Source organism: Salarias fasciatus, chromosome 14 (assembly GCF_902148845.1).
Source record: "Salarias fasciatus chromosome 14, fSalaFa1.1, whole genome shotgun sequence".
In the NCBI taxonomy this organism is placed as follows: Eukaryota; Metazoa; Chordata; class Actinopteri; order Blenniiformes; family Blenniidae; genus Salarias; species Salarias fasciatus.
This window is the reverse complement of record NC_043758.1, coordinates 14,473,625-14,491,299: the sequence shown is the minus strand read 5'-3', so window position 1 is coordinate 14,491,299 and position 17,675 is coordinate 14,473,625. Positions and strand designations below refer to the sequence as shown.

Sequence of the window (17,675 nt, the reverse complement as noted above, 5' to 3'; positions counted from 1 at the left end):
CAGTGTGGATGGGCCAAAAACAGAGCCATCCCTGTGGGGATCAGTAAAGTATGCTTTCTTATTTTGTGGTCAGGTTTGAAAAGAAGAGGTGAGGTGTGTTTCACGTTTCAAATTCCAAAGATTTTCACATTTTCTTGCTACTGTACAGGCATTTCTATTTGAACACATTTTATTTTTCTTTGGTGCTCATTAAAATATATATATTTTTAATTCTGAATCATTGCTTGTATGACTTGGCTTGACAAATAATAACAGCTCAAAAGAAAAATCGTGTGGCTCTGATGAGAACAGTGATCATGTAAGCACAGAGACCAAACTTCAGTTTTCAGCAATATATTTGTGATTTTACAGATGTATAACAGAAATTAAAAAAAAAATACATTTGTCTTTTCATCTGCATTAATTACAGCAACAATTTCAATTTTGAGGTGGAAATGTTTGACTTGTTGGCCATAATTAAACAAAAATAATGCTTCAGTTGTGAAAAATGAAATGAAAACACAGGGAGTCATAAATATACTTGCATCATTACTTTTAATCCAAGTCAAATCAATATAGTATTTGCAGAAGTTAATTACAAAATAACACTTATCTCATAAATTATCATATTACATATAACTCCACTGTTGTCGTATTGTTCGAAAATATTCTGACTAATAGAATGCTGTACAGAAAATATAAAGCTATTTATGTAGTAAAGTCCCTTTAAATTCTCTTTATTATCTACTTTTATTCAGATTGTATTTTTCCCATTAAATGTTTTCTTGTGTTAAGTTCAGGTTTAAAAACAATAATAAAGCATTTTGGTGCAAATATGCAGAGGAGGAGCCCGTAACTAGAAGCCAGAATAGCAAAAATCTCCACAGCTACAGTGAACTTCCCAGGAGAGCTGACATATGCAGGAATGAATGTGATCCACACTGCACAGAATATCAGCATGCTGAAAGTGATACATTTGGCTTCATTGAAATTATCAGGAAGCTTTCTTGCCAAAAATGCAAGTACAAAGCATAGAAGGGCCAAAAGTCCGATATATCCCAGCACGGCCCAGAACCCTACAGCTGATCCCAGGGCACACTCAAGGATGATCTTTTCCTTGTCGTACTTTGTGTTTTTTAAAGGAAACGGTGGGTTGATTGTCAGCCACAGTATGCAAATTATTATCTGTATAAGAGTGAAAGCCAAAACGCTAACTCTCTGCTGCGCAGGCCCAAACCATTTCATCACATTACTGCCTGGAAGTGTGGCTCTAAAGGCCATCAACACCACGATCGTCTTCCCCAGAGTGCAAGAGATACAGAGGACGAAGGTGATGCCAAACGCCGTGTGTCTCAGCATGCAGGACCACTCAGAGGGCCGGCCGATGAAGGTCAGAGAGCACAGGAAGCACAGAGTCAAAGAGAAGAGCAGCAGGAAGCTCAGCTCAGAGTTATTGGCCTTTACCAGTGGTGTGTCCTTATGGATCAGAAACAGAATACCCACAGTGATCGTCAGGAAAACCCCAAACAAAGTAAAAAACACAAGTACCTGACCCATAACTTCAGTGTAGGACAGAAACTCAACAGTTTTTAGCACGCATGCATCTCTGTTTTGATTGGACCAATACTCCTCGGGGCACTTTTCGCAGTCATTTGAATCTGTAATCAAAATATTGTTACTATTATTCAATTTGTTACACCCAAAATATATAAGTGTAAGACTGTAAACCTGCCATAGCAAATTTGATCACAATGCACAGACTGTAACAAGAAAACTGTACATGCATATTGTCGTAACTCATCACTTTTGTACCTGTGGAGTTGCTTATTTCTCCATCAGTGCATGGAATGCAGTCATAACAGCAGACAGGCTTCCCTTTCTGAAGGACTTTGAATGTTCCTGGATGACAGCTGTCACTGCACACTGACACTGGCAGCTGAGAATGAAATGAAAATAGATATTTTAAACAGTCTGTGAAGACCACTATGTGAAAACTGTCACACCATCATTCACCTCTTTGCTTCCTCCGGGCCACATTATAGCTTCAGTTCGAAGGACAAACATCTGTCCAGGAGGCAGCGAGGCATCATAGTATCCAACTGGCTCAAAGTGGATGGATCCATCTGACCCACGCTGCCAATTCACCACCTCGTACTTGGCTGTAGCTGCTCCACTGCCGTCAAACCACACCTGCTCTCCGTTCTTGATGGTAAAATTTACCTGCTTCAGAGACTCCACTACCTGAAGAGAGACAAAAGGGAAAAAAAAGAAGTTGTCATCCTTCATAGGAAACCACTGAAATGCTTGGAATTTTTTTTTATGTTCACAAATTCAAGGAATATCAAAATCCTTAGTATCAGCTTGAAAGAAACGTGGAAGAACAAATGACAGAATCACTTTACCTGCTCAGGTGTAACCTTCACTGTCTTGTCACAGCCCTGATTGTCAGAGCACTTGAGAATGTTGTGCAGAGAATGAGCAACAGCGTAGATTGCTTTGTATATGTTAGCAGAATATCTCAGCTCGGCCACATCATCATTGTAATCTTTCAGCTTAATTAGATCCTGGCTTCCTGTGCAAGTCGCTGTTTTTGCCATAGTGTCGTCAATCGCCTCCTCGCACTGAAATTCTGTCTCCCAGAAGTCTTTTGTCAAAAAGCCATCCATGCCGCTGATGTTGGCTTTCTGCACAGCGAAGCCCAGCGAGCCTCCCAGCACTCTGAAGCTGGTGGGAGTCACCAGGCTGTCGGCGGTTATCCAGGCCTCCACGCCGATGAACTGTCGGCCTGTGATGTTGTGCAGACTGAGCTGCTCGAGGAGGTTGTTCATTTCTACGTGAGCCAGGAATCCGACAATGACCCGGGCGGTGCTTTTTCGAATCACCTCTACCACTTTCAGAAGTTTTTGAGGTTCCGCCCGGTGAAACTTCTCCGAGTACTCCACACACACTCCCTCCTCCTGAGCTGCAGCCAGAAAGATCGCCATGCCGTTGTTGCCATAGTCACTGTCACTGTTGACCGCCCCGACCCAAGTCCAGCCGAAGTGCTTGACCAGCTGAGCGAGGGCTCGACTTTGGTGCAAATCGCTAGCAATAGTTCGAAAGAAAGAGGGATACTCCTTCCTGCTGCTCAAACACTCACAGGTAGCTGAGTGACTGATCTGAGTTTAGGGGCATACAGGAAGGAAACAGAGTGAGAACAGTTTGCACACATGTTAAAAATCCCTATCTATTAATAAAATTCTTACCACGGGTATTTTAAAAGGTCCAGTGGTTCGAGACAGGACAATGGTTGAAGACGATTCTGACTCTCCTATAATAGCGCTGACAGCAGACTGGCCAGAGCAGCTCTTCTCTAAAGTCCACTCATCACCATTGAGCAGAGCCATCACAGCACGCATTGACGACAGCGTCGAGCCACAGTTGTCATAAATTCGATATCCGATAGTAACGTTGGGAAGAAGAAATTTACTTTTGTTAATTTCCTTAACAGCAAATATCATGGTTTGGGCAAAGCGAAACTCCCTCAGGTTGGTGCTGAGACAAGAAGAGGGAAGAGCAAACATGTGTTCATCAGTTAAAAACCCATTAGAGTGTTTTTCTTTTTGGCATGAACATTACCTTGAACACCTGAGACGTGCAGGTTTTTCTGTGAAGAGGAGTGAAGGTTGTGAGACTCTGCTGTGGATAGAAAAGGCTCCTCCGATCACGACATCCCCTTCTTTAGATAACAGTGGAAACTCGGGACTCTCCAGTATTTGACAGAGAGGAGCATCCTTCTCCTCCACTGCCAGTGTTTCAAATGCCAACAGGAGCCCTACGTACACCAGCCTCGCTGTCAGCAATGACATCTTCCTCTCAGAGTTTCAGGAAAGTCACTGAGGTCAGGGTCAGAACAAACTTAAATGTGACATTTCATTATCCTTGCTGATGGCAGTGCCCACTTGCCCTCCACTATCCAATCAGAGGTGAGGAGAAAAGGACAGCCTTGTTTTCATCTTATCATGGTTTTGTTGAGATATTTGAGTATTTATTATTGAGTTAAGTTTGAGATGCTCTGATTTCTTGGCTTTCTGAGATTAGTCATTAAAAGTAGCACAATACATTGTTGTAGAAAAAATAACTCTCACCAGATATTATATGAAAATACTGCTTTAATACTTGTACGAGGAATTACAGTAAATTCACCTGTTAATTAAGAGTGCTTTCCATACAGGATCTAGGCCGAGAAGGGGAAACAGCATGCTTGTGTTTGGGGGTTCACAGGTTTGAATTCTAGTGTTGATGTGGAGCCCCTATGAGCCAGACCTTTAACCCCTTCCACAGCAGTATGTCCAGCTTAGGTTATTTATACACAGGATCTTTTTGTTTGTTTGGTTGTTTTCCTTCCATTGGTCTGAGTCAAAAAACGAAAAGGAAAGAATTGTTTCTAATTTACAGTTCCAATAATTCTGTTGCAAAAAATACAAAATCCAGCTTTTTGGCCAGGCCTTATATTGCAATGCTGTTAAGCAGCATATTTTTCTTTCTTAAAATCCACATAGATTTTACTTCTGGCATTATTGTTCACTGCCCCCGGAGGCTTAACATGCTCTACATTTCCAGTCATATTCATCCATTTGCTCACATGTCGATGGTTGCTGCCGAACAAGGAGCTCAAGAAAAGACAAGACACAACGATCCTTTTGTTGTTCCACAATGGGGAAACGTGTACTGTTGCAGCAGCCTCCATTAACAGTGATTTGGACTTTATGGCATTATGAACAGAGTAAGATGAGGTTCTGTGTTTGTCCTGTGATGGACTGGTGACCTGTCCAGGATGAACTGTGCCTTCACCCTTGGTCAGCTGGGATTAGCTCCAGCACTGTGATTTGGACAGTTCAACTTATTGGCACATAAATACTGTTTCCCCTTCTCTATATATATTTGTACAGTAGAAATCTTGTGGATACCTTTCTTTCAGTTTCCAGGATGAATTGCACTACAATGTCATTCACACTCACTTAAAATTTTCTGAATGTTCACATTCATAATAAAAAGTTTTAAGTTTTACTTTTTAAAATAACCGACCAAGACCTGGATTTTCAAACACATTTCTTTATACAGTTAAAATTAGTGTTTTTATTTCTCTCCTGTTCTCGTGTTCTTAGGTTAGGAAGTTATGTTTGTCATGTTAGTCTATGAGGCTTGAGCTGCACAGCAGTTTCTGGTTCACACTTTTGCCCCATAGCAGGTTATTGGTCCTGCTTTTGGTGTGGGTTGAGTTTGGGCATGTTTCTGTTTGGAGTAGTTTGCATTTTCTCCCTGTGTATGCATGTGATGTGTTTTTTCTCTGTCTGGGTTCTTCAACCATAGTCTGTTGTTATGTGTATTCACGTGTGTTGGGTTTTACGTCTGCATTATTAACAAACTCCTGTTAAAAGCCTAATATACTCCTTCACCAATCTCTTTAACTTCAAAACACATTCTACAATTTGAAATTTATCTCAAACTCACATTTATTATTAACTGAATGAAATGTGTCCCTGTGATCATCGGATATCTTTGTATTTAAAAATAGTGTTTGGACTTGGCGGATATTAAAATCCTTCAACATCTTATTTTTATTTACTTTATAAATAGACTCACAACTTTCTTAAAATTGTTTTTATTTGTTATATCATTCATTACATTCACCTATTCATGAATTTCTACTAGAATAGGTTAACATTTATACATTTACCTTTCTATTTCTTCAAACTAAATGTCACATTATTTGGAAAAAATATGTTTTAATAAGACAATTAAAGTCACACTTTTGACAGCCGATCCAAAAAAATAAACAATTTACCACACCTGATTTAGCCAGGCACTGAGCTGTGTGATATTTAATTTGGTGTTATTGTTATTTTTTAATCAGCAGGGTTTTTTAGTAGTCAGCTGATGGGCCTCTTAAGCCCCTTTTAATTAAAAAAAGAGTATCTTGTTGTTTGTGTGTATTGTGGAGCTGCCTGTTTGTTTATGAAACACTGCAGACTCTGTTGGTTGCGCCCTTTGGGAGCTGATTTACTCGAAGTGTTGAAGTGCAGATGCCTCAGGCCTGACGATGATTTGCAACAGCGGCTTTTCCAAATCACAAGCACACTAACAAGCTCATGATCTCCCTCTGGACTTCTTAGTGTCTCCAGACATCTCCCCAAAGTCTGTTATTCTGAGCTTACTGGAAACCTTCTTTCAGACCTGTTACACCATCATGCCCTGGGGAACTGTTGACCTTCAGCGCTGAAGATGAGGACATTCTTTATGCAGCTAGAATATTTGTAGTGTGAGTGCATTTGGAGTCTTTCTATGTTCACGTGTTTCTCTTGTGCTAACATGAATTTTCTATGGCACTCTTGCTGCCACAGACAATCAGAAAACATGCCTTTCAAGACCATTGGTCCCTGTCAATCTGCAAGTGATCGACTGTTTCTCTGTTTGCCCTGTGATGTGACATTGAGGTGTAATTAGCATTTGCCCACACAGGATCGACTTCGACCCCCCACAACCCTGAACTGGATAATGGATGGATTGTCACTTTGACTATGTTGTGGCCTAAAAAAATCTAACACGAGAAATAAATAAAAGAATAAGGAACAAAATCAATACATTAAACATTGACTTAAAATGCTTAAAGAAATCTTAAATTTGATTGTATTTTGAACACAGATGGTCACATAAACCAGGTTCAAAAAAGAGAAATAGAAAAACATTGTGCACAAGAGTTTGCAGTGCCAGCTGACAATGTGTAAGTCCATCCTGGACTTTATGGGGGGCCCAGGCGGTCAGTTGTGACTGATCTCTTCTAGCCTGGCTGCTAGGGTGGGTCCTGGGGACCCTCCTCTGAGCAGGGTACACTATCTCTCTCTCGTGTTCTATTTCCATGAGTTTTGTATGTGCTCATCTGTGTTGTCACATAGATTAGACATGTCTGCCATGGATGATCCTACTAGGAACATATTGCTACCAACGGCATAGCTCTGGTGAGCAGATCACATGTAGACTATTTACGGTTGTCTGTACTTGTCCATATGCGTTTTGGACTAACCGTTTGTATTTTGATCGTATTTCCTCAATGTCACTTCTGCAAAAAGATCAAAAAGTCTGTCCCCAGATAAAGGCTTTAACAGACGGCGTCCTCTGCCCAGGCCGCTAAATGAACTAGAGACAAAGACGTCAATGATCTTTTCCATAGTTTCTTTCCAATGTTGAAGAGACTGTTTAAGTCACGGCCCGAACGCACTGGACGCGGAAGCGCCGCGCGCGGCTTCTGATCGCCTCCCATGTTAACCTATCTGACCGCTGTCGTGCCAAAAAGTGATTCCCTTCCCATAAAGTGATTTCCGGTCCGCGGGCAGCTGAAAAGCGCAGCTTCTGTGGCTCTTCAGCAGTCTTAATTGGGCTCAAACAAGTTTGTTTCTGATCATCCAATGATGTTTATTTGTGTTTGCGTTTGATAGCCTCCTGTACGTCCAGTTGCCTTATATCGCTGTTAAATACCGGTAAGCTAGTTGACGATTTTAACCTGGCTTGTTGTTATGCTAATGAAGATATGTCACGGAGGTGACACGTTTTCTTTTCTTTTCTTTTTTTTTGCACCAAAATTGCTAGATTGCTTGACAGAGTAATTTCATCCCAAGCAGTGCGTCGTACGGAAATCACTTTCTGGCAGAAATCAAGTTTTGGCTGATTCCAGTCCGCGGAATCAGCTTTTAGCAAGCAAAATAAGCTGATTTTGACATTGTAATGTCCCTTTACTCATTTTTTAAGTGATATAAAGTATTGCTTTTACTCAAATGTTGTAAATGTGACTCTGCTGTGTTATATTAAATCATTTTGAGGCAAAATATCGATCCATATGCAATACCGGAGGCATGAATCAGCTTTTGGCAAGCAAAATAAGCTGAGTTTGACATTGTAATGTCCCTTTTCTCAATTTTCAAACCGTACAACGCACTGCTTGGGATGAAATTACTCTGTCGAGCAATCTAGCAATTTTGGTGCAAAAAAAGAAAAAAAAAAGAAAAGAAAACGTGTCACCTCCGTGACATCTTTATTAGCATAACAACAAGCCAGGTTAAAATCGTCAACGAGCTTACCGGTATTTTACAGCGATATAAGACAACTGGACATACAGGAGGCTATCAAACGCAAACACAAATAAACATCATTGGATGATCAGAAACAAACTTGTTTGAGCCCAATTAAGACTGCTGCAGAGCCACAGAAGCTGCGCTTTTCAGCTGCCCGCGGACCGGAAATCACTTTATGGCAGGGAATCACTTTTTGGCACAACAACGGTGCAGAGACGCTTCCGCGTCCAGTGCGTTCCCGGCGTTAGACTGACACAAAAACACAATGTGCACTGATGATGTTTATGCAATATGAATGATGGATTTTTAATTCATATTCCATATCCGTCCTTATATAGTCATAATATTTCCTATTAATGTGACAAGACTAACAATCACCACCAGATACTGACACCGTCAGTGAAAATATTTACCAAAATTCATTATGGCAAGTACTAAAATCTACTGAATGACTGCTTTTTGGTGGCACAATAGAGGCCTGCTTATTGACTGAATCTGCAGGGGAGAAACTGAATATGAAATGTGTTGTTGAAAATATTTTTATTCCTGCAACAGTAGAATAATGCCCTCAATTGTCTCAATACAGCAGATGCCAGTCCTCCCATTGAAATACCATTGCATTATCATGAACAATGCTGCCATCTCTTGGAATGATTGTGCTATCACCAAAAGATGGAGCTATGATAATCATGCAGTTGGACCAGTTTTCTACAATATGGTGTTAACTGTCAGCTGAGATTGATTCTGGCTTCTCTCAGCCTTGATATATAAAAACTTAAAAAAAAAAAAAGTATGGACACCACAGAACATATGAGACAGATATGTGGTATCTTTAAAAGAAAAAAGAAAAAAAAAAGATGAGATTTCATTGATAAATCCACGTTTCCTGTTTAAACCAAAGGAGGAAATTACATTGTACTAACTGCTTGTGTTGATCCAATTAAAAAAAAATCAAAGAGAGGATTTCACCAATATAAATATACTTTTGATACAGTTTTTTATATTAATCCTATGTTATACATTGAGGATAAGCTCTTGAAACTAATAAGACATCAATGCATTTTATGAAAAATAAATCTGTAAAATAAAAGGAATCATTTTTCTGAAACACATTTGGCTCCCAGACTCATAATGGCTATTAAAAAGACTGAATATCAAGCTTCTAAACAACGCTGCTTGAGGCCAATGATTGTGCAACACTTACTGATAGTGTTTTACTATTCTTATTATGTGGTGTACGTATGTGTTCCGTGCAGTGTAATGGGATATTTACAATGCTGTTATGTAAATGTTGTGGAGATGTCTTCACTGTCATTGTAGTTGTCAAGGCATTTATGCCACAGTTCCTGAGTCCAAGAAACATTTTCCCAAGTGGGACTGTAGGGAGCAAGGATGGATCTTTTATTATTATTTTCATTTGTTCTGGATTTGACATTTTCTGCTCTCTTTGTTGGCCATTTCGTCAGCCACGTTAATTGGGTAGCTGGCCCTTTAAGAAGGTGCACCGCCGTACTTCCGGGTTCGCTAGGCTGTGAGCTGCAAGACGCAGACGTTTCACCAGCTGTGGAGTTACACGGTTTCTTACCGTGTCCTTTTTGTGTTTGTTTGTATCATCCCGTGGATCTTGTGACACTTGTGGAATAAACGTTGCTTTTGTTTTTTCAACTATACAACGGCTGTGGCAGTGGATGATTGCAACTTACTCAGGGGGAGACACGTACGCCGGGACTACCAGCAACTCACAGTTTAGTCAGTAACAGGGACAATAAAGTATAATGTAATATAATGAGAATATCAATTAAAAGTATAATGAACGATTTTCTCGAAAAAGTCGAAGCAAAACGTGTTACTCGCTATGCGCCAGACCATCCTACCTGCTCTGCTGCTTGTATGAGCGCGCTTGACGGCGTGACGCAAGCGTTTCTTCAGCGTGATTGACATGTCGGAGGACCAATAGTTGACACTCGCATCACGCCATTCATTGGCTAAAACATCGTCCATTATACCTTTAAGAATAATGGTATTCTTTTAAAGGGTAAATTTCAGAGTTCAACCTGAACTTGCAGACTGTCGAGGGATGCACAGATCATAGTGCATCATAGGAAATGTGTAGTAATTACCCATTTCGGACGGCGCTTTTTTTGTATCTCTGTGCTGTTTTCCTGCCTCCATTCAGGAATTCAGGCTTTTTCCACGTCATAAACTTGGTGCTATGGACAGATGACCAATCAGTCTTTGCACTGTGGTAGGTGTGTCCTTTTGTACAGTGAAAACATACAAACTCTGCATAGAAGGGCCTTCAACTGGACTGGACTGGATCGCTTGACATTGTTAGGCAAGAACACTAACCTTTGGTTTATTGTGCAGTTCCATACTGAATTCAGTGGCATCAGAGCTCAACTTATTCCTGCGTGAATCTTAATTTTTGCTGATTTATCTTTTTTGTTCTATTTAAAACCATCCACCAATGTCTTGAAGCTACTTTATAGTGTTAATCGCTGCTCATAAACATGCCAGTCTAAATTAATTCGGAGCATTTTCCTCAGTAAGTCTCTGCTGAGGATAACAGGCCTCTGCTTCCTACACAGCCATAAACATAATTAAAGTGGTCACAAATTTCCCCCACGCTTCAGAACTCAGAGGGTGACCTTCAGTAAGAGAGAGATAGCTAATCTGTTGTGAAGTACCACTAGAAACTCCCAGAGGGACCAAATGTGAAAAGAAAAGCTTTTACATGCTCAAACAGAACCACGAGGACTTAGCTAAGGTCATCTTTTGTGGTAAAATCTTTTCATTCTGCCCTGGATGTCTACGTCTGACGGACACCCGGCAAGGTCGATAAGCTAGAGCGCCACTTGGTAAACACTGTATCTCACACAGGACTGTTGCTGATTTGAGCATACTTTTTTTGAGCAAAAGATGCATGCATTTTCATTTGAAGGTTGTCTGAAATCATCAGTTTGTGAATTTCTTGTTTTTGGCTTCAGGTTGCCTAATCCTGAATAGCAGGTTCTTCAGCTGGAGAATAAAGTCCTCCATCCAGCCAAATCGAATTACAATCAGACCTTATCAGATCAGCCAAAGCTGGCTCAGTATGAAGTTGTGTTGCTCATTTTAGTGAATGCAGCCAAGTTATTTTCATTCTTGGCCCAGACATGATAAAGTCAGCCAGGAGGACTGTGAGAGATGGTGTGAAACCATTCCAAGGAAACTTGAAATTACACATAAGGTTAGCTCATTCAAAAATGTATTTCTGTACTGCTGCCATTTTAATTCTGTCTGATTCATTTCCAAAGATCGATAGTTGTGTGAATGAACACATTCTGCAAAGTTCCCCAATTCAAAATGGTTGGGATATCTGCCATCTAATTCAAAGTGAATAATTGTTTTCTCTAAATTGTTTCAGGCTTTATGTGCATGTTTAGTGTCCTTTTATCAATTCAATGTGGAATTCATTTTCGTAGGAGGAAATTACACTCCAACATTGGACTTCAAACAGACTAACCACTATTCTACTGTTCTATCATCATTTGACATATGTTTGTATTTGTATTTTACCGATGATATCGATCTTCTGGTAATTGAGTATTTGACTCAAAACTTCGACTTTTGACTTTGGACAACCTTTCATGTTTTAAATTATATCATTATTACTCCAAAAAGTGAGAAAAACAATTAGATCTTTAGAGCTGTTAGTATGTGTTTGAAAGGTTTGCTCTGTCCAGAAGATAAAGATGAAAAAATATCTATTGAATGAGAAAGTAATTAGAAAGGCTGAAGCTGAACAGTGATTCTACAAGTGTCTCTCTAGTTAACATGGAGGGCTTGTTTTGGAAAGGTGAGGACACCTTTAATTAGAACTCAAAATTAATTAATTTCCATCTCAACACCTGGTGAGCTCCTGTTTGGCGGCCTCAGGCTCAGATGTCATCAGTCTTGTCGGAAACAGTTACTTGTCTTTGCTTGCCCAGCTGGCCCCTCGTTTCCCCGACATTCCCCCTGAGTAAAAGGTAAATTGGCAGCTTTAAAATGATGTCATGACACCACCTGCCTTTCAGTCTGCAGTCTGTACAAAAACAAGTCTAAGTGCTTCCCAAGTGTGTGTGTGTGTGTGTGTGTGTGTGTGTGTGTGTGTGTGTGTGTGTGTGTGTGTGTGTGTGTGTATTACATGTAATATCAATATTAAAAACACATTTTATTTATTTAAAACACAAATAACATATTAAATCAAATAATAATTTGAATCAAAGACATTTTATCATTTATTTGTTAATTTATGTATTGAAGGCATCTCATTGAAATTACCTCAATAAAAAAAAAAAAACTTAAAAGTGCTGAACCCAAATTATTATTAGTTCATTAAACCTGAGGCAAAATGTACATTTCATGCACAGTTTAAGTTTAGCAGCAACGCTTTATTTTACCATTTCAAATGATAATATTATCACACTTTTAGGTAGTGATTACTGTAGGTGTCAGAGCGTACATTTTCTGTCATGAGAATTTTAGGGTCCTCAAGCTGAATTAATAAGTAAATATTGTGGTTGTTTATTCAATGGTGAGATGCTCAAAATTAATTTATTGGTGGTGGTGATTCATGAAGTTATGGTCCGTGGTGCTCAAGTCACCTCTTGTTTAACTAAACATCCTATACTTGATTTATAAAATGCATAAAGAAGGCGCACCGGCTGAGATGCTTGGCTAAAGCAAGGTAGTAAAACACAAGTCTTAGACCACAAAGGCGCAGTTTTGTGTTTTTTTGTTTTTCACACACAGAACTTCTGCACATAGGCATATGTTCATACACACACACACACACACACACACACACACACACACGAGCCAGCGAGTGAATCAGACTGACACCGCGACAACAGAGAGCCTTATTCTGACACACAGACAGGGGTTCAGAGGATAAAAACATGGGCTAATATAAGAGATGTTTTATATATATATATATATATATATATATATATATATATATATATATATATATATATATATACATATGGAATGTGGAAGTTACCAATTATAAGTACTTGCCCAGTAAAGAGATGTTGACTATCGCTCTATTATTAGTTTATTTATCGTTCTTTCTCCTAATCATAACGCTGATCCATTAGTTCATTACGAGAACATGGAAAATTGATTACAACACACAACAGCTCCTTTGAACAATATGTGTGTGTGTGTGTGTGTGTGTGTGTGTGTGTGTGTGTGTGTGTGTGTGTGTGTGAGTGAGAGAGAGAGAGAGGGAGAGAGAGGGATATTAAACTTTATGTGGGATTAGAAAGAAATACAACAAAAGGAAAAAAAAATGTAAATAAGGCTAAAGAAGCACCAGTCAGTGTTTTCATTATAAACAAGTGCTTAGTGAACCAATCAATCAAACCTTTCATTTTTTTTTCAAAGCAGCTAAATTTTTTTCTTTGGTTTTTTTTTGTGGCTCTCAGTAATGGACAGACTAAATTCTAACAAATCCTTGTAAACACCTAGAATTGAGTGACAATAAATAATTGTAAATCCTGCAAAAGAAGTCAAGTAGCATCACTTTTGTATTTAGAGCTGGTGTTTTTTCTTTTTTTTTTTTTTTTTTTTTTTTTTTTATTGTAACATCAAGGGCTTTTATAGCGAAAAGCTAGTGAAATTATTAATAAAGAAACCACTACTGAAGTTTCTGGAGGCCTCGTGTGAGTTGTTACCTTTGTTGAATGTGAAACTGAATGGAGAGTTGCAAAGCTGCTGTCTCTCTCTGACCTGTTTATGTGCTGACTGTTACCTTGAAGATGTGATTCAGTTAGAACAGGGGCAGCTGTGGCTCAGTTGGTAGAGCGGTCGTCTTGCAGTTGGGTTTGTTTGATTCTCCATCCCCGTCCAAATGTTGAAGTGTCCTTGGGCAAGACACTAAACCTCCCAGTGGATGGAATGAGCGCCTGCCATTGCAGCTGCGTCCACTGGTGTGTGAATGGGTGAATGTCGTAATGCAGTGTGACGCACTTTGGGCTCTGCTGTACCAGTATACTTACCGTATGTAGAAAGTGCTACATAAGCGTGGTCCATTTGTAGTCCAGTTCATAGAACAACGTGCTGTGGAGATGATAACATTTCCCAAAGTTTGTTTCAGAATACTGTGTATGAAAAGATGTAGTCTCTTCACCTGAAAATCTTGTGTGAACAGGAGTTTGAGGACTACCCCATTAATCCTGAACTGTTCTATGTGCATCTTACTGTTGTTTTTTGCCATTACTCTATGATTTTATTATCTTTCCAAAGCTAACTGCTCTAAATGAAGATAAGGGTTAGTTAGGTCTGATGGAATGAAAGAGACAACTGAAGGTAATGCAAGACTGACCCAAAATGTCATGTGTTGAAAATATGTAGTTTTCAACACACCAAGAACAGAGGCCTATAACCTTTAAAGGGGCTGTATCATGCAAAATTCACTTTTTGTATGTTTTAACCTTGTTATATAGTTATGTACTCACCAAAAACACCCCCAAAGCATTTTTTGCCTTCGTGCCTGCATGTTTGAGCTTTCCTCGTGTTTGTGCTGCTCAGAGAGGCAGCCCCTCCCGCACCGTGAAAACGCTCTGTTTCCCATGTTCACGTCACACGGTGAAGATGGCTCCCCTGAGCCCCCCTCCCGCAGGCCCTCGGCAATCAGCGTTGCCGCTTTTTGTAATTCCGATTATGGAGATAAACGTTAACCATCGTCTGAAAGCAACAGTCAAGCAAGAGTCTGAAGGGTCTGCGCTTGGTGAGTTTCTCACCGGAAAAGATGTTTTCGCGTGTCTTTGCGTGTGGAGAAGCTAGAGCTAAAGAGCTATAGCTAGCTAGTGTATTTGTTTTGAAGCGCTGATTGGTTGAAGTACACTGTCAGTCAAAGTCCACAGGGGGAGAGGCGGGATTTCAGTGAAACAGAGCGTTTTCTCTTCCAGGTTTCAGAATTAGCCCCAGAAAATCTTTTATTTCACACAAAATGACTTTTCCTTAGCGCCAAAAAAAAACTATTACCATGTTAGTGCCATTTCTAGAGCTTGGACTAGCTAAACAAGCATGATACAGCCCCTTTAAAATCATACTAGGGTGAGTTTAGACAAAGAACCATGACCTGAGGGAAAATGGCTTCCTGAAGGCCCAGTCACACCGCCCGAACTTTGCTGGAGCGTTCCTGGAGCGGTGAAAAAAATTCATCACCGCTTGTAGCCTGTAGCGCTACATAGCCGTTCACCACCGTTTAACAGAAGTTGGCCTCCGTTAAAGCAACGCCATATACGCTCGGCCACCGCTGATGTTTCTGGAGGGGCCCTCCTACCGCTCCAAAAGTTTTGAGCTACACAAAATATTGCGGGCGGTGAGGAGCGGGGAATTTTCCGCCCCGGCAACGTTCACCCCCGCTCCACCAACGCCCAGTCAAAGTTTGGCACCGCCAGACGCAAGTTCGTGGACGTTTGGGTCCGCTAGGCCAACGCAGAAATCTTCACCAGTGTTGCCCGGGCGGCGATTAAACGTTGCACAAACTTCGGTGGAGCGGTTGTAAGCGTTCTACGAGCGGACACGGGGTTGCTGGAACAGTGGAATGGAATAATGAATGAAAAAGGTTGAAGTAATATACATAACAGTATTTTTTCACAGTTAACACTTGAACAGCCAAGATGGTCTGACAGACCGTTTGGGTTTTTATAATTCATATAAATCTGTTAAAAATAATTCCCCTGTCCTCTAATTCTTTGACTTTTCCTAAATATTTGTCTTGTATGTTTTTCTGAAGCAAATAAGGTTTCTGAAGCAAATAAGGTCCTAACAATGACATACATAGTATTACAAAGCATTTATACCTCCAAAAGATAAAAAAGACGCACTTCGCGTTGCTTTTTTTCTGCGATTGATTTGTTTTGGTTGTATGCGCGCATCTGAACAGGGAGCGAGCTTTGACAGCAGACAATCAGACGGCCAGAAATATCAACCAAATCCCAAAAGAAAGACAAAAAAAAGAGGCATAAAAGATATAACGTGGAAGAAGCTTTAGCAATGATACAGGAGGTCAGTGAGGGGGAATCGAATGTCGGAGACGTGTCGGACATCAGCGATCTTGACTGGAGTGAAGAGGAGGAAAGTTCTGAATCAGAGTCAGAACAGCCACGGGCCAAAAAGCGAAAAAATGTAATCCTGCTGCCCCAAAAATGCCCGACCAACCTCCAGCTGCTGCACAGTCCAGCGCAGAACCTGCAGTGGCGCATGAAAGCGCTCATGCATCACCTCCAGGTATAGAGAATTACTGTAGGTTGCTGTCAGTTTACAACTAAATAATAATAACATAAAATGGTGTAAAAAATAAACTAATGTAATAAAATTCAACACAACAGTGAACACGGTAGTTGACAGCAGGAGCACTGCAGCGTCTCCAGAGGTGCCAATTACAGATTCAGGTAAAATATTATATCCTCCATCAAAGTACAGCAAACCATGTATTTCTCGTTTCCAAAAATTTATTTTAGAACGAACATATTTTCTGAATTTTCTGAACCTTTGTCCTGTCGAGCCTGCAGTCCCAGAATCAAATGAGCAGGGTAAGGACGGACCGTGTGGGAAGGTGTCCGTCCTGGTGCGCAGCCGGGGAGACTTATTTTACTAATTTTGATTATGTTCTTGATTAATTATTGACGGTTAATAATACAACTATTTTGTGTGTGTTGGTGTGTGTGTGCGTGTTTATCAGGGAAACGAGTGAGCGGAGTGTGAGAGGTAACGCTGCGCAAATGCGCACTGTACAAAGTTAAATAAATTTTTAAATCTGATGTGAGGCATTAATGAAGCAGACATGAGGCATTAAAAGGTTTGCTGATCCTCTTGACTTAATATTGTGTTTATTTATCTTAATCTCTAATACATTAGATTACAGAAAAACAACCTGTTGGTGTGCTCCTGCGCAAAAATACTGCAAAATGTATAACGGTCTGGCTGACCGTTGCAGCCTTTGGAGGGGGTGTAAAAATGCTGGCTGTTCTCGTGTTAAATATTTCTTGACACAACCAGTGGGCCACATCTATTTACCTGGCTCCATTGCTTCAGCTGCCTGCTCAGTCATGATCTTCTTGGAGGCTGCTGCCTTTCCTTCTCCAGTCTTCCTCTTCTTTTGTCCACGTCGCATAATGAACTTCAACTTTCGACTTCTATCAAAAATCTATCAGAACTTGTATCAAAATGATCCGTTCAGCTCCGTAGTCACAAGCAGTACACTGCTAAACCAACTTTATACCCCCACAGAGCCAACGCCAGCATGCACAGAATGCCACTATACCAACGCTCGCGTCACCGCTAAACCAACGCCCACCACCGCTAGCTACCGGTAAACCAACGCTAAAGCAACGCCGGCTTCAGCCCGTGTTTTCGATTTTTCTTCCCATTTTGTGCACGGTGATGAGCGTTCGGCCCCCCTCCCTACCATTCAAGGAACGCTCCAGCAAAGTTCAGGCGGTGTGACCGGGACTTTACGTGTTTCTACTGTCTGAGACCCGATTCAGAGGGAGAAAGGAGCAGTCTGTCAGGGATCCTCCTGACCCTGCCATTCCTCCTTGTGTCCCCTGC

The 17,675-nt window shown here is 40.5% G+C and overlaps 1 protein-coding gene across 1 annotated transcript; it reads right to left on the bottom strand.

The window, feature by feature from the left end:
- Positions 1-729: 729 nt before the first annotated feature.
- LOC115400604 (extracellular calcium-sensing receptor-like) lies at positions 730-3,749 on the bottom strand. The gene is made up of 6 exons (XM_030108601.1): positions 3,598-3,749; positions 3,225-3,513; positions 2,382-3,137; positions 1,993-2,220; positions 1,792-1,915; positions 730-1,637 (listed from the first exon to the last, which is right to left on the bottom strand). Exons 2-6 carry the CDS (start codon positions 3,477-3,479, stop codon positions 730-732), a joined length of 2,271 nt encoding a protein of 756 aa, XP_029964461.1. The 5' UTR covers positions 3,480-3,513; positions 3,598-3,749.
- Positions 3,750-17,675: the final 13,926 nt, after the last annotated feature.